Source organism: Emydura macquarii, unplaced genomic scaffold, assembly GCF_026122565.2.
Source record: "Emydura macquarii macquarii isolate MOO-44397 ecotype Brisbane River unplaced genomic scaffold, CSIRO-AGI_Emac_v2 contig_3114, whole genome shotgun sequence".
Classification (NCBI taxonomy): domain Eukaryota; kingdom Metazoa; phylum Chordata; order Testudines; family Chelidae; genus Emydura; species Emydura macquarii.
The window spans coordinates 2,015,721-2,034,042 of NW_027133251.1; the positions used below are offsets into that span (position 1 = coordinate 2,015,721).

At 39.8% G+C, this 18,322-nt stretch overlaps 1 protein-coding gene across 1 annotated transcript in view; it reads left to right on the plus strand.

The window, feature by feature from the left end:
* Nucleotides 1–234: 234 nt before the first annotated feature.
* Nucleotides 235–18,322, plus strand: part of KIF24 (kinesin family member 24) — a 38,322-nt gene continuing 20,234 nt past the window's right edge. The window contains exons 1-4 of the mRNA XM_067530904.1: nt 235–358; nt 8,035–8,674; nt 15,103–15,292; nt 17,057–17,154. Coding sequence (XP_067387005.1) covers nt 8,049–8,674; nt 15,103–15,292; nt 17,057–17,154 — 914 coding nt within the window. The 5' untranslated portion in view covers nt 235–358; nt 8,035–8,048. The remainder of the gene's footprint in view (nt 359–8,034; nt 8,675–15,102; nt 15,293–17,056; nt 17,155–18,322) is intronic.

The window sequence follows — 18,322 nt, forward strand, 5'->3', positions numbered from 1 at the left end:
AGGCGGGGCCGATACAGACTGACGCCTGCCTCAGCCAATCACACATTCAGCGAAGAGCCAATGGGATGGCTCGTTTTGACATGCTCTGGATGGGATGGGGCAGCTCGCGCGGTCTGCCACACCCCCCCAACTTCCGATTGGTCAGCGAGGGAAGCTCCGCCCCTTCCTTTGCGCTCCATTCGCTCGTGCCGGGCCCGGGCGGCGCCGGACTGGGCGCGAGCGTTCGAAAGGGCAGGCGGCGTTGCTATGGGGATGCGGCCTACTCGCTGCTGCTGCTGCTAGAGAGCCTGCGTGGGGTGGGAGCCGCGAATCTGCCGGGCTGTAGCCCCGGGGAAGGCGGGAGCGGTGCTGCCCGCAGGTAAGGAGCACAGGGGCTCATGGGGTCAGAGGGCAGCGGGGTCAGAAGGCGAGGGCCCCCCAAGTCAGGTGGGGGGAGGTCAGGGTGCGGTTGCCATAGAGACGGTGGGCCCTGCGCTCTCTTGGTCCTCGGCCTCACTAAAGAGACAGCGGGGCCCAGTGGGCGCTGCCCAGCTTTGATCCGGAAAGAAGTAGGTTTTGTGGGGCCGCCTCTCTGGGTAGCCGTTGCCGTGGAGACGGTGGGTCTGGATGCCTGTCTCCATCCCAGCATCAGCAGGCAGGTGATGAGTCCCACTCAGCAGGTGAACATCATCAGTGGGTCCCACACCGCCCCTGAGACCAGGAGGCCCAGATCTGCCCCTGCCCTTTCTCAGACTGGATGATGCCAGGGAGACAATGGGTCCCAGCCGGCGCTGCCCCATCTCAGAGAGATGCAAAGACTTAAAGGCCAGCAAGGACCACCAGATCAGCTAGCCAGACCCCTGCGTAGCATAGGCTACCCTGGCCAGCGCCCAGCAATCAAATTGACAGCAAAGTATTACAGCCCACAGGTGAGTAGAGTATTATGTGCCACAGGGAGAGAAGAGGAGGGAGTTAGGTGTACCGGTGCCCAATGCCCTGGCAACAGCAGGAAAATGATGAAGTCAGATACACCCAGATAATCCTGGCAAGTGACCAGCAGCCACACACTGCAGAGGAAGGTGGAAAACCCCCAAGGTCAATGCTAGTCAGACCCGGAGGAAAATTCCTTCCCAACCCCATCACGTGTCACCATTGGGCAGTGCCCCATCTTGGCTCTCTGCTGTTGCCAAGCCAACGGGTCTCATCAGGCCATGCCTTATCTCACTGGACCTCAGTAGGTGCTGCCTCATCTTGATCTGAGCATCACCACAGAAATGATGTGTACCAGGAGGCACTGCCCCATCTCAGTCTCACCTTTGCCAGAGAGGTAACAGGTCCTAGTGGATGCTTCCCATTGTCTGTTTCAGTCTGAATGTCACCAAGGATGTGACTGGGAGCAGCATAGAATGCTGTGCCTCAATCCCCTTGGTTACCCTGGCATTGTATTATGGCTCCTGCAATCTCAGGTGGGCTGCCACCTCCCATACCTATTAAGAAAACCAGGTTGGCTGCAGTTTATTCCATTTCATGCAAATGAGGTCTGGCTCATGGATTCCTTCCAAGTTGTGAACACGACACCTAGCAAGGCCATTTGCCTGCACAGATTTATATTCAGCGTATTTAGATTGTAAGCTCTTTGGGGCAGAGATTGTCTCTTTCTTCTGTTTATACAGTGCCTGGCACAATGCGGTTCATGTCCACGACAGGCTCTGAGGCACCACAATAATATATATTATTAAGAATAATAATATGTAAACAGAGAGAAAAGGCTTTTTGTCTCAAAGCATCCAGCACATGGATATGCTGATACACACCGAGGAATCACTGAAATGCAGCTTGTTCAGGGGAGAGGCCTAGCAGATATTTGAAAGAGATGTTAAGTTAGAGAGCATATTTATAACAAATCTGCTTCTTTTCCCATACACTGAAGGAGTTCACTGACATACCCAATCTATATTTTTCTATGGCCCCCATCATGTCTGAGTGCCTGGCACTTCCTCTTTGTGTGCATTAGCAATAGTGACCCATTCGTGTCCATGTACTACTCCGAAAACCATGTGCTCTCTTTCCCATTCACTCTATAAGAGCAGCGTGCAATGAGATGAACTGCTCTTAATTGTGTGACCCAGAACATCTCCATGTCAGAGCCTAAATTGAGTCTGATTTTTTTTTCTCTCCACTGAACTGGAAAATCTAAGCAATTGGTGAAATGTGGGAGCTTTTGAGTTGGGGAAACTATAAATACAGAGGAAGCTGGTTGCCATGCAACTGAACCCGGTAAACACATACACAGGGTGAAAGGATAACTACCAACACACAGCAACTTGCCTTTATGTAGTTACAAAATGAAACAAACATTCAAAACCATTTGGAAGCATTGCATACAAGAGAAGCTCAGGCACAATTTTCAAATAATCAGCATCCTAATATAACCAACAGATTATTTTTCATTAGCATGTGGTTGAATATTAGACATTTCCCATCTCTATTCAGCTGTTGTTTTAAGCAGTTGTCGAGTATCAGCTGTGGAATGGAGTCTCTTCTGCTGAGGTCATCAGCCTATAATTAATATGAGAGAATGATTATAATAATTAACAGGCTTTTGTAAATTAAAAAAAAACCCTCAATTTATTAGAAAAGAAAAAAATCAGTGTTTGGTTGTGGCTTTTTAATCAGTTTCCGATCATACTTAAATTAGTTGTAGTCTAATTACCAGACTGGGGCATGATCATTAATATAGGAATTAGGAAACTTGGTGTATGGGGAGGATAGAAGTAGTTTTTCATTGTCCAGATGCAAAATGTTTATCAGATAACATTGAAGATACATTTTCCTCGTCCGAATGCTTTTTTCATACTGGAATCTGCAAACAGTTGTCCTTTTTCCAATGTTCAGCTTTCTTCCCTGAATCTTCAAAACAGGCTTGTATAATTCTTGTTCCAGCAACAGATAGAAGTATATAATATCAAGGTGCATAAGTACACAGTGAGTTGCATGGTATAATATTATGGCCTTACAAATGTGTCCTCTGCACTGATAAATACTTTATATTTACAAATTGTATACATAACTAATTTATGGAAAATCGTGCTCATGTTACTGTTACCCTATTCCCTCTCCCCCTTTTGCCCCTGTTTGTTTTTTTCTCCCACCTGTTGCATTTTGTCTTCACTACAATTGTGAGCTCTTTGTTGGAGGGACTGTCTTTTACTATATGTCTTATACAGTGCTTAGCACAATGGAGCCTTTCCATGGATGGAGCCTCTAGTCACTGATGTAATACAGATCATAAATTATAATTGATAAAATGATAGAGAGCCACAAATGGTCAGAGAAATGTAAAATACCTTGCAGAGTGTCATGGGATAATGCACTATCCTTTAACCTCTAGAGTACTGAGTTCAAATTCATCCTTAGGCCACAGCTGAAAATCAGTTTGATGTTCATAGAAGCCAGAGATGGAGTGAGATCTATGAGGTCATGTAGGATATCTCCACCCTTGCACCCTAGGCCAATGCAGGATTGTCTGGTTAGACTGGTCTCATTCTAATCCCCTATTTATATACCTCCATAAAAGAGGTTCAGGGTTGGAGTACTATTGTAGCAGATAACAAGTGAGATGTGTTGGTAGAACTAAGCTGGGGAGGTAGCATGCATAGGACTTGCCTCCTGTGTGTCTCCCAGGTGCCTTTATTTCTCACTTTCATGAACTTGTTTTTAAAAAGTAGTTAAAAAGCCAGGAATATTGCAGGATGGGCACCATGCAAATACATAGGTAAACGAGGTGCTCTCATGTTGTAGTACATAGATCACCAACCGTTAATTAACCTTGTCTGTCACGAGCTAAAATCATCATGAGTAAAATACTAACAATTAAACTGTTATTAAGCTTTAGCGAGACAAGGTGGGTGAAGTAATATCTTTTATTTGACCAATGTCTGTTGTGAGAGAAACAAGCTTACCTCACCCACCTTGTCTCTCTAATATCCTGGGATCCACACAGCTAGAGCAACATTGCATATGGTAAGCTTTAAAGTTAACACCACACTGACTTGAAGGCAGACATTTCTTGCCTCCCTCAGACCTGTTGATTCAGATTCTTCAAAGAATCAGAAAGACATCATTGCATTGGCTCACATTTTTAAGGTTGTCACCACTTTGTGCCTCAATTTCCCCATGTCTGAAATGGGGATAAAGATACTTACTATGGTTTGTAATGTAGCTTGAGAGCTGTGGATGAAAAAGTCTATAAGAGCTAATTTACTATTTTGATTATTATTAGAAACATTTTTTAAAATGTCTCTGATCCTAGAGCACAATTTTGTGGCAAGGGTTGGATTCACTAGCAAATTCCTTGGCTTCAGAACATATAAGTTTTCCATTGACTTCCACTCCTGTTGCCCAGCTTTTCTTCATCTCTGTCTTTTTTAAAAAAAGCAAAAATGTAATACCATGCATAAGAGTTCTTTTCTGATGACGAACCATTCAAGATCTGATTATGTGGATGTGATGCAACCATGATATAAAACTAAAATACTGTGTTACATTGCTACTTATCAGTTGTTTTCCTTATGTGTATATTAACCATTTGTTCCAGCAAGTATAACAGGGACAGAATTGTCTGAAAGATAAGTTCATAGTATCAGAAAACATGTAGCACTTCACACTAAGTTTTGGATATAGGTTATGGTAATATTGTTTTATATTCTCATAATGCTTCTCAAACTACATATGTTGTAGTTGTGTGTGTGAGGCACATATATTGCTGTGTGTGTGTAACACTTTGGCCAAGGACATTGCAGCAAGCACCTCTTATATCAAAATGTCATGGGATTTTTAATATCCATGCACAGAAAACAGGCCCTCACTTTTTAAGATCTTGTCTAAAAGACCCCAAAATATATAAAGCAAATTGTATGGAACTCAGCTTACCTTTCTTGTAAGGATAATGGGCTGAACTGTCCCCAATCCAGAGATCCTGGGTGTTTCAAATCTGAGACTTAGATGAGGCAATAACTCCCTCTGTCAGGTTGCATGTATATTAATAACTAGGATGCTGTTGGTAGCAGACTCAATATATGTCATTTTTGATATGACAGGCCTACTTCAGTGTCTTTTGTCAAAGCAACTGTCACTTTGCATGAGAAGAATGTGAGAATTACAAAACAAAGCTGAATCTTCTGCCAACCAAAGATGTGAATGGCAACCACTTTGAATTGCAAAGAGTTGCAAAGCAACTAGTGTTTCTGGGAAGAACAGAAATCTAAAACAAATTGAGTGACAATTGCTCCCTACACCTGATGTGGTTTGACCTTACAAATGTGTTTCCATAAAGAACTCTACTTCCACAGAAACAGCTCCCCTTTTTCCAGATGTATTTCATAGTCAAGTATTGTAACCGATCCTAGGGTTGGAGCTCATTCCTATACCCAGTGAAATCAGTGGGAGTAGTGCCATTGACTTCAATGGGAGCAAGATCAGGCCTTGCTATTGAAATACTGTAATGGAGTATGTTGTTCTAGATTTTTGCTTCAGAGAACATCATTGCCTGACGTGTACAAAATGAATATTCTTGCATCCTGATGATGATAACTCTTGATTAGTCATGATAGGAAAATCAGGGAAGTCCCTTTCTTCACCAGCAGATGGCATTGGAGTTAACAATGTAGGGTTTCTTGAAAGCATGTAAATTACTGGGCTAGCCCCCTTCAAGAAATAAAACAAAAAAGCCATTTTCCTGAAGAATTGAATTTCTGTTTGAAAATCAAAATTTGTAGTCTTCTGTGTATATTTAAAAGTATTACATAAATTAAATCATCCTTTTATGGAGGACAGGCATTCAATTCTTTGTATACTTTATTATGGAATATATTACTTAATTTCTTATAGAATATTGGAACTTTAAAAAAATCTCTTATGTCTATACCCAGGCAAGTCTGTCTATTTTCTCTTCTTCTTCCACTCTCCAAACCACCGAACCCAATCTTGTATTTTAGATGGGAGCAAATATTGAAATTGGCTTTTGTCATGGTGTTTGTGTTTATTATATATAATATAAAGATGGTAAATATAATCTTTCTAGGGCATAATCCTGCACTGACAACCAGGAGATGGACAAAATGGGATCTAATAGATCTTTTCCATCTTATCATAGAGTCACAGAAGATGAGGGATGGAAGGGACCTCAGGAGGTCATCTAGTCCCACCCCCTGCTCAACGCTTGAACTTCTATGATTCTTGACATCTAAAATTAGTTTGCCAGCTGTGTGTTCCATTTACTCTTGTCGCCACACAGACAAGGTCATCTGTACCAGTGAGTGCACCAAGCAAACAGATTTAAGTGGGATCCTAACCAGAGTTACTGTTTGAACATATAGAGTGGGATAATTATGGCTTATCTCTTCTCCCATTGACTTCAAAAGTAGCAGAGTTAACAGAATGCTGAGTGCCTTTGAACATCCCACCCATACTGAACATGCCAACCCATACATCTGATGAAGTGGGTTTCTTCCCACAAAAGCTTATGCCCAAATAAATTAGTTAGTCTTTAAGGTGCCATAGAACTCTCGTTGTCCGATCCATACTGTATATGATGCCTAGACTGCTTGAGCTATTGGATTCCCCATACCTTTCTCTTTTAATTCTCTATTCTTTTTTTCCTGGGGACCTAATAATCTCAGCAGCACCTCTGTCATTTCTAGGAATTTCCCACAGAAACGTTGATTAGGACTCCCCATTTAACAGCGGTTTTGCCTTCAAGCTTGTTAAGTTTTATTGCTGGTATTTTATTCTTGCTGATCCTTCTTTATAACTCAGACCCCTGCTCCTAAATCTAATGTGTCTGTTAAATTTCTGTAATATCCTATTCAGTCAGCATATTATTAGACAGAAGGTATATTTTTACTAGACAGACTTAGTTTGGCACTGATTTTAATGATAGTAAGTGAAGATTTAGGGATTTTTTCCAGCAAGTTTATTTTCTTAAGCAACATATTACTGCGGAAATGAATGTAACCAGCATTACTAGGAAAAAAGCCTTTTAGTAACACACAATTTCCTATCTGTAGGATGATGTTAACAGTCAAAGTCTCCAGTCAGGAATGAAGTCCCATTGGCGTTAGGCTCTGTACAAACATCTAGAAAGATATTTTCATATATTTGGTAGGCAAAGGATATAGGTAGTGTTAGAATTTGTTTGCCTTATAAAACAAGTAAGAATTCCTAAAGATGTTAATTGTGCTGGAAATAAACATTTGCAAAATACATCCTGGTAGGAAGACACAGGTTTGGGAATTGAGAGTCATTTTCACATATTTAAAAATGATGCCAGATATTTTTCAAGTATTTCCAGGAAACCTGAGTATGGAGTTCCAATAACTTATACAGATTTAGAGAGATACAATACATTTCAGGTTATGGATAATGTGTTTCTGTCAAATACATCTAAGAAAATGCACATGATACACAGAATACAAAGGAAATCTAAACTTAAAAAAGAAAGCATGTAACTATGCCTATGCTGTAGTGTGTGTATTCTATACATAATACATATAATAATTCTTTCTCTTAGGCTTGACCTTTGAATCTGTCTTTATCCATTTCTTATCCTTTCATTAATTAAGCATGGGTATCAGTAGGACCACATGCCTGAACATTAAATTGAGCATCTAAAATTAGGCATGTTACATTCTGTTGCTGGTGGACAGAGTTTCAGTAGCCTGTGGCATTCATTGAGTAGACATCTGCAGGGAGTCTTCAGCAGCAGTAAGTGACTGTAGATATGTGTATCTCTCTGTATGTAGTTTTATTGAACATTTCTGTATGTATAGAAATAATTTGCTCAGCCTTCAGTTACATATATTTTTTTCCAGTTACTACATTCCATAATGTTAGACAGTTCAATCTATGGCAACCTGGATTTTAACATGTGCCTATCCTATTTGTAGATAATAACATCGATAGATAGTTGGGGAAATGCTATGTTTTTTCTTTGCTACCTTTGTCAGCTATGACTGTTTGGTATGGATCTAATGTTTTTTGTTTGATTTCTAACAGAGCTTAAATTGAAGATGGCATTGTGTCTCTATGAATGCCTTTGTGAGGCAGAACTTGAAAAATATTATCCTCAGTTTGTTGCCCTTGGACTTCAGAAGATAGATGAACTAGCCAAGATCGCCATGAAAGATTATGCCAAACTAGGGGTCCATAATATGAATGATCGCAAGCGCCTCTTTCAACTCATTAGAATCATCAAAATTATGCAGGAAGAAGAGGAAGGTGCAGACATCACCAAGCAAGATTTTCAACCATGTGACCTCTTTGTCCAACCTCAGGTGACCAGGTCAGGTCCTCGTAGGCAACTGCATTTTGAGTCCCTCTTTGAGAAAAAGGATGGAACAGTTAAAGACTGTGAACTTGAATTGCACAGTTTCTCTGATTTCTGTGCTAACAAAGAGAAGGAAAGTTTGGTGGAAATGTTAGGGCATGTTCTACCAGGTGACTCAGAGGACAATAAAATAACCAGAAGAGACATCACGAATGCTCCTAGAAAATGCACACAAAATGAACTGCACTGTCCTACAATATATTCATCAAATAATATTGCCCCTCTGTTGGGGGATTCTGATGCTCCCATCATACAAAGAGTAACTCATATTTCCGGGTATAATTATGGACTACCTCATTCTTGTATCAGGTAATAACCATTAACTTTTATTTCACTATATTTGGAGTTAACTGACAAGGTTAATCACTCCTTTAGGAGCTTAAAAGGGAACATCCTTTATAGATTCTAAATGAACATTATGTATAACTAGAATCAAACAATGCACAACTTCTACAAGGGTGGTAAAAAATCCTGTGGGGAGGAGAGCATTAATTAGCACTTGGGACTTTCCAACTCTGTAAAAAGGTTCAGTTGAATTCACCAGCTGCTGTTTACCAGAATTGCCTAAGAACAGGTTTTATGGTCTTGCAGTGCTTCTGCTTTCCTTTTACTTTTGTTCTGGTCAGTTTCTCATATTTTTCAATATAGCCATCTTACATAATTAAAAACTTTTTTCCACAAAATACTGCAGTCCATGCTGGTAGTAAACTGTGTCACAAGTTTTCCCCAGTAAAAGTGACATACATTACAGTAGATACAGGTTTTTGTTAAGGGAACTCTCAGGGTATCACTTTAAAAAAGAATCTGAATAAATGTAACGTTCATGAAAATTAAGAAATAATAGTATTGGCTTAGACTGGGCAGAGTGCAGGCAAGTACTGTATAAACTAAGGATGTAAATAATGTTTAAAAAGTAACCGTTTAAAGTACTAAAATTATTTTGGTTAACCGTTTAACTGATATAATTTTAATAATTAATAGTTGGGCTGACTTGAGCAGCGGTTGCTAGAATCCGGAGAAAGGCCCCTATCCCCCACATTTACTACCCACCTGTGACTGCAAGGTGGCTGCCAGATTGGGAGGAGAGCAATGTCCCAGGCAGTGCTACCCTGACAGTGCGGGGAGATGGGGGGCATGAGCCCACATGACAGTGGGACGGCTCTGCCGCCCCCCGGGGCCGGACTTACTGTCTGACATCACTCTGCCTTCACCTATCTCTGCGGGAGGGGCAGCTGCTCCTCAGGCTCAGCCTGCAAACTTCTGCAGCTGTGGCCTGCCTCTGGACGCTGTTCTCTGATTGGCTGTCCAGCAGTCCTCGTGCTTCTGCTGCCCCGCCATGGCGGCGGTTCACCATTAGGATTTGAACAAAAGCGCAGAAAAGGCTAGGGATGTGTTAACAGTAAGACTAATATTAAACTGTTAGCCGTTAATAAATGGTTAACCATTTAACATTTTACATCCCTAGTATAAACTTCACCTTCATGGAGACCCGCTGATGAACCTCCATGCTGAGCTGTGGCACTCCCAAATTAATCCAGTCATGAAACTCTCACACTGCTCTGCCAATACACGTCCACACTGAGTTACTGAGCACCTCCATGCTATTTCAATACTAGGTATATCTTAAGTCTTGGGGATTTTATGATGTGCATAGATAAGACTAGATGAAACCAACAAAGTCATTTTCACTTGTGAACTAAATCAGAATTTGAATCAGAGGCTCTAGAGGTGAAAACTCAGTGCATGTAAAGCTTCTGTGCTTCCCAAAGGACATTGCATTTTACAAATCTAGTACTGGAAATACACCTGAAAACGTGTCAGCATTTTCTCTTATTTTTGCTTGGCATATTTCCTTGCCCACAAATCCAAATCAAAACCAAAAGCACTGCATTATACAGAATGTTTCTGAGAACACTTTTATGGGCTTGGCAAATTCCACAATGACATTATGTTTGTAAACAATCCAAGACTGAGTCACTGTCAAAAGCCAGTTTTAGGGCTGTCTTGCTGGTAAATAATGTGAAAGATACTTTGGCATAGTTTGATAAAATCAGGTCTTACTATTGTTGTTATTTGTATTACTGTAGCATCTAGGAGCCCTGGTAAAGCATCAGGACCCCATTTTGTACAAACACAGACACTCTCCCGTGGACATAGCTAGTGCTGCTCATTGGGGAGGTTTAATTATGTCGACAGGAGAGCCCTCTCCCATTGGCATAGAGCAGCTACACAGGAGACTTACAGCGGCACAGCTGCAGCAGTACAGCATTAGACATAACCTTAGACAAGAGATAACAGATGGGTATTAGATTGAGGAGACCAAGAAAACAATGACAGTGTAGATCAGCATAGTGGGCAGTGGTATCAGCACACCAGCATCCTAACCATTGTGAGAGAGGGATTGAAGATGGATAATGAGGTCATTTTGTGGATATTTATGGGGAGCTCCTCCTAAAGGCGAGGGACATCATGGGAGAAAACATGAAGGTACTTGTTCGAAAATCTAATAATGAGTGATGGAGGCTGGCATGTTGGGTCAATCAGAAGTGGGAGCTGACATTTTGATAGTGAATGAGAGATAATAGGTTGGGTGGGTCTAGGTAATGAAGGACTTTGGAAATGAAGGCAAATATTACTTCATTCTCAGCTGTCAGGAATACTGTAGAATGATGTCATGAAACTAATACGCTGTCAATTAATCGTGACTTTTGAGTTAACTTGATTTAAAAAATTAATCGTAATTAATCACAGGTTTACTTACACTGTTAAACAATAATAGAATACCAATTTAAAATTATTATAATTATTTTGGATTTTTTTTTAAATTTTCAAATATATATTGATTTCAATTACAGCACACAATACAAAGTATACAGTGCTCACTTTATTTTTTATTACAAATATTTGCACTGTAAAAAAATAGTATTTTTCAATTCACCTCATAAAAGTACTGTAGTGCTTTAGCGTGAAAATGCAACTTACAAATGTAGTTTTTTATTTTGTTACATGACTGCACTCAAAAAACAAAACAATGTAAATCTTTAGAGCCTACAAGACCACTCAGTCCTACTTCTTGTGCTCAGCCAATCATTAAGGAGATAATACTGCCCACTTCTTATTTACAATGTCACCTGAAAGTGAGAACAGGCATTCATATGGCACTGATGTAGCTGGCGTTGCAAGGTATTTATGTGCCAGATGTGCTAAACTTTTGTTTGCCCCTTCATGCTTCGACCACATGCATCCATGCTGATGACGGGTTCTGCTCGATAATGATCCAAAGCAGCGTGGACCAATGCATGTTCATTTTCATCATCTGAGTCAGATGCCGCCAACAAAAGGTTGATTTTCTTATTTGGAGGTTTTTTCATCAGAGTGTTGCTCTTTTAAGACTTCTGACAGCATGTTCCATGCCTTGTCCCTCTCAGATTTTGGAAAATCTTTCAGATTCTTAAACCTTGGGTCGAATATTGTAGCTATCTTTAGAAATCTCATATTGGTACCTGCTTTGCGTTTTGTCAAATCTGCAGAGCAAGTGTTCTTAAATCAAACAACTTGTGCTAGGTTGTCTGAGACTGCCATAACACAAAATTATATGGTAGAATGTGGGTAATACCACAGAGCAGGAGACATACAATTCTCCCCCAAGGAGTTCAGTTACAAATTTAATTAATTCATTATTTTTTTTAATAAACATCATCAGTATGGAAGCATGTCCTCTGGAATGGTGGTTTAAGCATAAAGGGGCACACAAATGTTTAGCGCCTCTGGCATGTAAATACTTTGCAACGCCAGCTACAACAGTGCCATGTGTACGCCTGTTCTCACTTTCAGGTGATCTTGTATACATGAAGTGGGCAGCATTATCTCCCATAAATGTAAGCAAACTTGTTTGTCTTAGCAATTGACTGAACAAGAAGTAGGACTGAATGGACTTGTAGGCTCTAAAGTTTTAGATTGTTTGTTTTATTTTTAAGTGCAGTTATTTTTTTTACATAATTCTACGTATGTAAGTTCAGCTTTTCATGATAAAGAGATTGCGCTACAGTACTTGCATGAGGTGAATTGAAATACAGTTTATTTTGTTTCTCTTTTACAGTGCAAATACTTGTCATCAAAAAAATATAAAGTGAGCACTATACACTTGGTATTGTGTTATACTTGAAAGACATTTTTGAAAATGTAGAAAACATCCATAAATGTTTAAATAAATGGTATTCTATTATTGTTTAACAGTGCGATTAATCATGATTAATTTTTTAATAGCTTGATAGCCCTAAAAACTAAGCACACAGAAACATAAATAGCTCTTGTTCACATGTTTTAAAATATTTTTCACTTGCTCTTAGCAAATCATTTTATTTTAATGTTAGTAGAGAGGGTCACTTGTTATTTTCTTCTGCCCCTAATGTCTTTTCTAAGCTCCCGGTTGCCTCTCTCCTTTTGAAAATATAAACTATATCTCCATGCCACCTGAGTACAGAATAATTATTTGTTTAGATTTCCTATAAATCTGTCTTAAATGCTAGGTGCAGTACATGGAATTAAAACAGATATTCTGATCCAATACGAAGTAAGCCACAACTTCTAAAAATCACTTCTCTAACATCAGCAAGGTCTCCATCAAGGCTTCAGGCATACCTTTTCCCCAATCCTTCACTAATCATCCCTGCTTCCTCAACCCCAAGGAAAAGCCTGGGAGAATGACTCCTTCATTGTATCCTGAAATCCAGGCTCTGGTGAACTGAGCTGGGAAGTAAGTTCCAGAACCAGTGACCTTTCACAGAGAACATCTGGCCCCTAGCGTCATCCTGCTTATAAAAGGGACCGTTATCTCGATCATATCAGATTATCTCAACTGTCATGTTCTCTCAAGAGGGCTGAGGTTTCCATTCAGATATAGGGACTGTAATCCTTATTCATCTGAGAATGTCTACTGAAGTAAATTGATGTTTGACTAAGAGCTATAGGATCAGGCCCCATATTTGAATGGAAACCTCTTTTCCCCTGGAGAGAATAGCTCTTAACATTTATCTCTGAGCACTGTACACTTTTAGATGAATCAAGACTGCCAATACAATAGCACTGGAATCACAAGCCTATAGCCCTGATAAGAAATGGAAGAGCTGGTACAAATACCCTTGTTATATTGTTGTTTTTAATGGAAGTGAAGTCTAGTACATTTGCTTTAAAAGATTTTGGAAGAGCTTTTGGACATCAGCACAGAAATTTTACTCTCAGGGAAGGCAAGGTTTGATTAAAATGATAGTTACCTGACCCTAATTCACATTCAGAACTAGGTGGAAAATCGTTTTTCATTTGGCTGAAGAGCGCTTTGAAACATGGAAAATTGGAAATGATGTGCTTTATTTTAATGATAGCATCTTCCATACATTGTATTTCAAGATGCTTTACACAGTGGGTTAATCAGCTCGAGAAGAAATGACCATGTATCTGAGGGTGGCGGGAAGAGAGTTGACGTGGACGTGGCAGGCAGCACAAGTGAACCTGTGGCTCCTCTACTCTGATTATAGATCATACCCCTCTCCTTCACTCTGTTCTTAGATTGAGCTTTTCAGGTTACAGTGTCTCATGATCAGTTTATACAGCATCTTGCACATTATGGGTGCTACTGTTATACTACAACTAATTATTATGTGATAAGAATTTAAGGGTCAAAGAGGTATGAATTCTGGCAATACCATAGGGTTGGTAATAGGCAGACTTACAGCCAAAGGAAATATGGGAAGAAAAGATCATTCAGAATCAAGTTTGACTGAGATTTCTGGCCTTGGAACATAGATGTGATCATAGGGTCATAGGTCAGATCTGAATTACGGAATGTAAGAGAAATTAGAGATATAGGATAAGGGGCTTCTTACCAACACATCAGACTTCAGTCTCTGAAGCACTGAGTAATAGAAAGTTATGGTGTACCCAGAAGCTGACAAAGTAGAGACACAGGCAGATGGAGATGAGAAGGATCAAAGCGTATGTGGAAAGATATGTAATGTAGGGTGCCAACCACACAATAGTGTCCACAATTGAAACTAGCAGTGAGACAAGAAAGAGTGCTAAAGGAAGAAGTTTGTGCTATATACCTTGTGGTATATATGTACTTTATACCTTGTGGGAAGGTATAAAACCTCTACTCAAAATGAAAAGGAGTGATTAGAGGAACAGGATTCAGACCAGGTGAAGAAACTGCAATAGCCATGGAATTCTTAATGAAAGTATTCAAGAAGGACAAAGAGGGACAGATATTAATGGAAACTGTGTCGAGATCTGTTAAGAGAGCTGGATCCATTATCAGAGGCAAAGAATATGTCATCTCCTGGGCCAGGGCAGTCTTATTATGACACAGTCCAAAGATATTCCTGGTGAGAACAATCTCCAGAAAATGGGATTTTATGTTCTCTTATTTTGGATCATCCGTTTGTGGACACCCAAAATTATGCCAGGTCAGCAACAGGCTCAGAATTACAGGGAAATAGATATAAAAAAACCAGTGCTGTTACTTTAACTAAAGTACCTACAAGAATTGCAGCCTGACTTTTAAGAGAAACAATTGAAGCTTTCCCATTTATAACAATATCCAATTCTTGGAGACCTTTCAAAATGAGAGAAACAGCATTATCTTCACTAAATAGTAAAACAATGGAGTTTATGGCCAAGTCCATGGGTATTTTGAATTATCTAGCATCCTCTTTTAAACAAATTGTGATCCTGTGTTATAGATCTAATACCTTTGAAAAGGAGATGCCATGGACAGAGACTGACAAAATCCGAGTGTGTGTCCGAAAACGCCCGCTGGGCCTGAGAGAGGAGCGGCGTGGGGAAGTTAATATCCTCACAGTGAAAGATAAAGAAACTCTTCTTCTCCATGAGAAGAAGGAGGCAGTCGATCTTACCCAGTATATTTTGCAGGTAATGTGTGTTCCTTTTGCACTTACAACCCCTTTGCATTTATAATACATAGGAGTTGTGTGCTGGCTGTCTGAGTGGTTGAGTGACAGTGTAATGCATTAACAGTCAAGTGAGAAGAAAACAGATTTGGGATTTCAGTAAAGGAATTAGAAAAAGACCTATCTTTCCTTTCACATTAAACACGGAAGTCTGGGTTTTTCTATCACTTACCCCAATGTAAATCTATTGGAATGACTCCTCATTTATACCCATGTGTGAGAGGAGAATCCACTCCAGAATTTTAACAAACACTTTTTTCCCTCTAAAAACTATCGTTTGTTCTCTGTCCACTTTGCTCCTCAAAAAATAAACGTCTTTTTTCTGAGGCCTGCGTACCAAAAGAGGATCTTCTGCCAAAAATAGGGTTAGTATGCAGTTGCATGGATACATGGGTTCCCTGTATCCACTTTCCACAGGACTTCAGTGCAGTAGTTCTACTTTAATGAGTCACACACGCCCTCTGCTTTTCTTTCCTAGTTTTCTCTCACTCTGGAGGCAAATGCTCTTCAAAGTGAAGTTCTTATTGGTCTTTGTTTCTAAATCCTGGGTATCTTCTGCTGCCATAGTTCAAATTCTCATTCTGACTGACAGCACCAGGAACAGAACTGATTTCTAGAGAGCAGCAAGCTATACTTACCCCACTGTGTGTTATTTTTATAATCCAAGGACTGGCAACAACTGTTCAGGGTAGTAAAATTAAATTTGCTAACTCTCGCAGGCCCCGTTCATATAACACCTTTTACAGTTGGATACATGCTGTAATTCCACTCCTCTGTCTCTATCTTAGGCATTTATAAGGCACCTATCACCTTGGTATCTAAGTGCTGAAATAAATCTCCCCAACTCAATTATATTCTGTCAAAACAAATCTTGCTATAAATCACTGTAGTGCAAGCAGAAATATGCCCTAGCCTTACTGAAACTGATTTAGATTTGCATGTATGTTAGTATGGATCATTTATGCATAATTCATATATAGTCATCAGTTCTGCGAGTCTTCTATTTGAGATTGCCCAGCACTGTTTTGTTTGTACTATACTGAAATATGTTATAGATGTTGTCCCACTGAGGCCTCACTGAAGAGATTGTATCTTTTAAAGCTATCCCAAAAAGCAAAATTTAAAATCAGTAAGAGGCAGATCCAAAGTCCATTGAAATCAACAAATCTCTGTCCACAGAGTTCAGTGGGCTGTGGATCCAGGCCCTAAGTGCAGGTGTTCTTCCACTTCTCAGATAGTAAGATCCAGCATTGCGTGCAAATGGTTTGATCCTTCCCGGCACAAAGTTTTCAGTATGTGGAATAGATTATATAAATCACAGTGGATCAATTACTTGGTTTTGATCCTCTCTACTATATAACCATACTGTGTTCTGTGGTTGATTCATTTCAGGAATAGATTAATTTTCTTTTTTAAGTTATGCTCATGCTTTTGTTTTTTATGGCTGCTGTATGTTCTGCTTGAAGATGGTGCAGGAGGACGGGAGGGGACAGAACTTTCTCTTTATTTTCTACTTTCATGTACTAGGGGTTGTGGCTGAATGCAGCTAAAAAGTGAGTTTTACTTGGTCACTTGGACCATCTCCAAAGCCACCTGAAATCAGTGGAAAGACTTCTGTTGACTTCACTTAGCTTTGGATCAGGCCCGTAGCATGCGCTATACGTTATGGGGTAAAGTAGAACTGAGAGAAATTCCTTTTCATGTAAAAATCACATTTATTTTTCAGCATGTTTTTTATTTTGATGAAGTCTTTGGGGAGGCATGTTCCAATCGGGATGTGTATCTGAAGACTGCTCACCCCCTCATTCAGCACATTTTTAACGGGTAGGGTACCATTGCTTACATTTCTTCCTTTTAGTTTTCATTTTTCATGTACTACTGTGGTGTGTAACTTTTACATTTTCTCTAAAAACATTAATTTCACCTTTTCCACTTACTCTATTTTTTGAACTGTGTGTGTAATATAGAAAAATGTCTGTCTACAATTTTGACAAACTAAAGGCCTGACCCTGCAGTCCTTATTTAGGCAAAACTCCTCTTGTATTTAGTGGGAGATTTGTCTGCAGAAGGCGTGCACAATCAGACACCAAAGTTATCTAGGGAGGCAATTTGATCTAGTTAGAAAAAGAGATTCGGTGTCAGGATTCCAGGATCCTAATTCTCGCTTTGCCAGACTTTCTTGTGATTTACAGTAAGTCACACAATTCTGTTGCCTAGTTTACCCATCTGTGAAAGAGAAATAAAACACTTTCATGGGACTTTTGTGAGAATGTTCGTAAAGCACTTTGAGATGTATTTATATAGATCACAGTAGTATAAAGGAATTATAAACTTTATCACTAAATCTGTGGTTTATCTCTATTTTATTTACTTATTTCTGTTTAGAGAGAGAATTATAATATGCCTTTTGATTAATGGAAAAATCAGGGTGGTTTTACATGTTTAATTTCATTTGAGTACCAAGAACAGCAAGCTTGAATAGGTCATTTCATTTTGACCTGTTGATGGAAAGGAATTACATGGCTGTACTGGAAAATTAACAAGATGGAGCTTTCCATTATCAGGAAGCTCCAAATGTCATCAGCTGGGCAAGAAATTTTGTCACCAGCCTTCTCATTGTTGGGTGTTCATGAATCAGGCCGTTGGCAAAAGGGAAGGGAAATCTAAGAGGGGAGAATAACTTGCTGTGCAGTACCAGTCACTGAGAGTTAGTTCACATCTTATGGGCATCGTTGAAAGGTGAAAGTGATATGCCCATAGACAAAAATACAGCAACTGAGAGTAAACTGAGGTAAGCAAATTTCATCATGCAAAGTGTAGTGCTGCGGTTGTTAAGCTTTTTTCGTTGTGGACCATATGTTAATATGGAAGTGGCTTCATGGACATCCTACCCCTTGCTTTCATAATCATACAAACCTGCTCTCCTGCAATTCACAATCAATCCCTTCCCCCATTCATGATCACATAAACATCCCTGTGCTTACATGGAAAA